Raw genomic sequence first — 2500 nt, forward strand, 5'->3', positions numbered from 1 at the left:
GAGGGCATTCTGACGATGTGCATCACCTCACTGACTGACTGACTGACTGACTGACTGACTGACTGACTGACTGACTGACTGACTCACATGAGTTTGGCTCGTGTTGCCCTCGGCTGCACCATGGGAAAATGATGCACATAAAGGAGACATGGGAAAATTCCAGTGAAGAGAATAAAAGAATTAACAGGAATAAGTCTGTGTGATTACATGGATGCAAGAATTCCCCTGTGCCACAACAAAGCCAACAAAATACCATGTAAGTTAATCTAGGGCACCCTGAACGAACGACGGGAGGAAAGAGCTAGAACTTAGACACATTATTTTTTAGATATGCATGGGAGATAAATAATTTCGAATAGAGTTTTTTAAATTGATTTAACACATTTCCTCAGGCAGCTCAGCCATGAAGACAAACTCATTCTGCCAGGCCGCTCAGCTCAGTTGGAAAATAATGCCATGACGGCTTTGTAGAAACCTGGCATCACAGTCAGCGTACAGACGCACTGACCATGGTCACGACCACTTCACTGTGTGGTCGGTCACATGCGTGGTCCGTCAGTGTCCCTGCTGCCCCAAAAGACACAGGAAAGATGTCGCAAATGGAATCAATGTTGTTTATTATGAAAGAAAATAATAATCAAAATAGACTGTCATTGTCAACCATACTATACAATACATATATATAGGCCTTTAGCTAGATGTGATTGGTGGGGTAGGGTGTGTGTGTGTGTGTGTGTGTGTGTTTGTGTGTGTGTGTGTGTGTGTGTGTGTGTGTGTGTTTGTGTGTGTGTGTGTGTGTGTGTGTGTGTGTGTGTGTGTCTGCGTGCGTGCGTGTGTGTGTTCTTAATTTCAAAGCATCATACTTTCTTTCAGTCTTCTTTAACACATCTTCACATAATCTGAAATGTGTCGTTAATCCAAAATAAATATATCCAACTCATATTGTTACTGCCGCAATATATGTGTGCTACATGTGCACATAATTAGGTGACAATGTAGTCAGAAAACATTAACAGATAATTGCAATCACAATAAACAAGGGATCAAAGATCTAATCTGTACCAGATCATGATTCCTACATAGGTCACTTCTATAGGTCATTACTCCCTGATGAAGGCTCCTGTGTGAGCAGAAACATGTTGGTGTTTTTTAATCTATAGCCATGTTTAAAATAAAGGCTTTTAAAAAAAATTCTACTACAAAGACCAGTGTTGCTGTGGGATTTTTTAAGGTTTGCTCTCTTCCACTCTCCACAAAGTTTTTTTTTTGCGGGAGACAAACTTTATTTTTCTATTAACTACTTTAAGTTAACCCATCCACGTGCACCTGGCTCTCATATTTTTAAGTCCACGCAGCGCTCTTCTCTTCATCTACTTCTATAGGTCACTTGTAGTATTTACAAAATGTGGAGAGAAAAAATCATTAAAATATGCCGGAAAAAGTGAAGGGAAACAAATGACATGAAACATGCCTAATGGTTTAATCCAGACAAAAGTGTCAGGATTATATTGAGTCATAAATGTGATCCACCATCTCTAAATGAGACTTGATGACATATTGCATTCATTGGCAGTAGAAGGTGAGAACGTTTTCCTGGTTCCCTCTGACCAATAGGACTGGAGGTCTCAGGTCACGTGACAGGAAGTCCAGCCAGGCCAGGTAGAGAGTACTGGGGCACACGCCTCTCCTCCCCACTGGCATGGTGCTGTCAGGACACACATTCATGCATGCGCGCGCGCACACGCGCGCGCACGCACACACACACACACACACACACACACACACACACACACACACACACACACACACACACACACACACACACACACACACACACACACATATAGTCACAGACAGGACATACAGACTCGCACCAGCAGTGTTGTGTAGTTGAACTATAGCAAAGTTGGAGGAATGTAGTTTGCTAAACTAAAGCTACTTAGAAAAAAAATGACAATCTACATGTGATTGTAAATTGTAACAAAATATAATTAATAAGTTATTAATAAGTTAGCTATACTTCCTACTGTAGTTGCTGCAAGGGATAAGGATATGCCATGTATTTCCAAAGCCTCCCTGCTATTCTTTACTGTCTACTATCTCATAGGGACTTCCATCAACTCAAGAGAAGAAACACTTACATGACAATCAAGGCAGCTTCTCTAGAGTAGTCCTGCAGAACCTCATTTAGACGGATCTGATGGAGAGACTGAATCACACAGAGAAAAGTGTGTGTGTTTAGGAAGTTGGAAATAAGAGAGACAGAAACAAAAATAAAAGGGTGGGAGGGAGACGTGTTGGTCTTTCTTCACAATGGTAGAAGTGTTATATACAGATGTATGTATTTGAACCTCAACTTGGACTGGAGATATAATGACTTGCCTACTACACTGTTTGAGCATGCATTGGTGTGTCGTGTGTGTTTGTGTGTATCTATCCTGTATAAGTGACCTTGGCTCTGTTCCTCTCCAAATCCTGGTCAGTGATCAACCAGGGCTGC

General features: G+C 41.5%; 1 protein-coding gene across 1 annotated transcript in view; it reads right to left on the reverse strand.

Moving 5' to 3' along the window:
- Positions 1 to 1563: 1563 nt before the first annotated feature.
- LOC310772076 (solute carrier family 12 member 3-like) overlaps positions 1564 to 2500 on the reverse strand; it is a gene marked incomplete at both ends in the record, with an annotated part of 14146 nt that continues 13209 nt past the window's right edge. Inside the window, 3 exons of the mRNA XM_083664543.1 lie at positions 1564 to 1705; positions 2142 to 2209; positions 2452 to 2500. The exon at positions 2452 to 2500 is cut by the window's right edge and continues 90 nt beyond it. Of these exons, the coding sequence (XP_083520669.1) occupies positions 1564 to 1705; positions 2142 to 2209; positions 2452 to 2500 (259 nt within the window). The remainder of the gene's footprint in view (positions 1706 to 2141; positions 2210 to 2451) is intronic.

The sequence above is a fragment of the Poromitra crassiceps genome (assembly GCF_964638095.1).
Source record: "Poromitra crassiceps genome assembly, contig: HAP1_SCAFFOLD_1897, whole genome shotgun sequence".
NCBI classification, from domain to species: Eukaryota; Metazoa; Chordata; class Actinopteri; order Beryciformes; family Melamphaidae; genus Poromitra; species Poromitra crassiceps.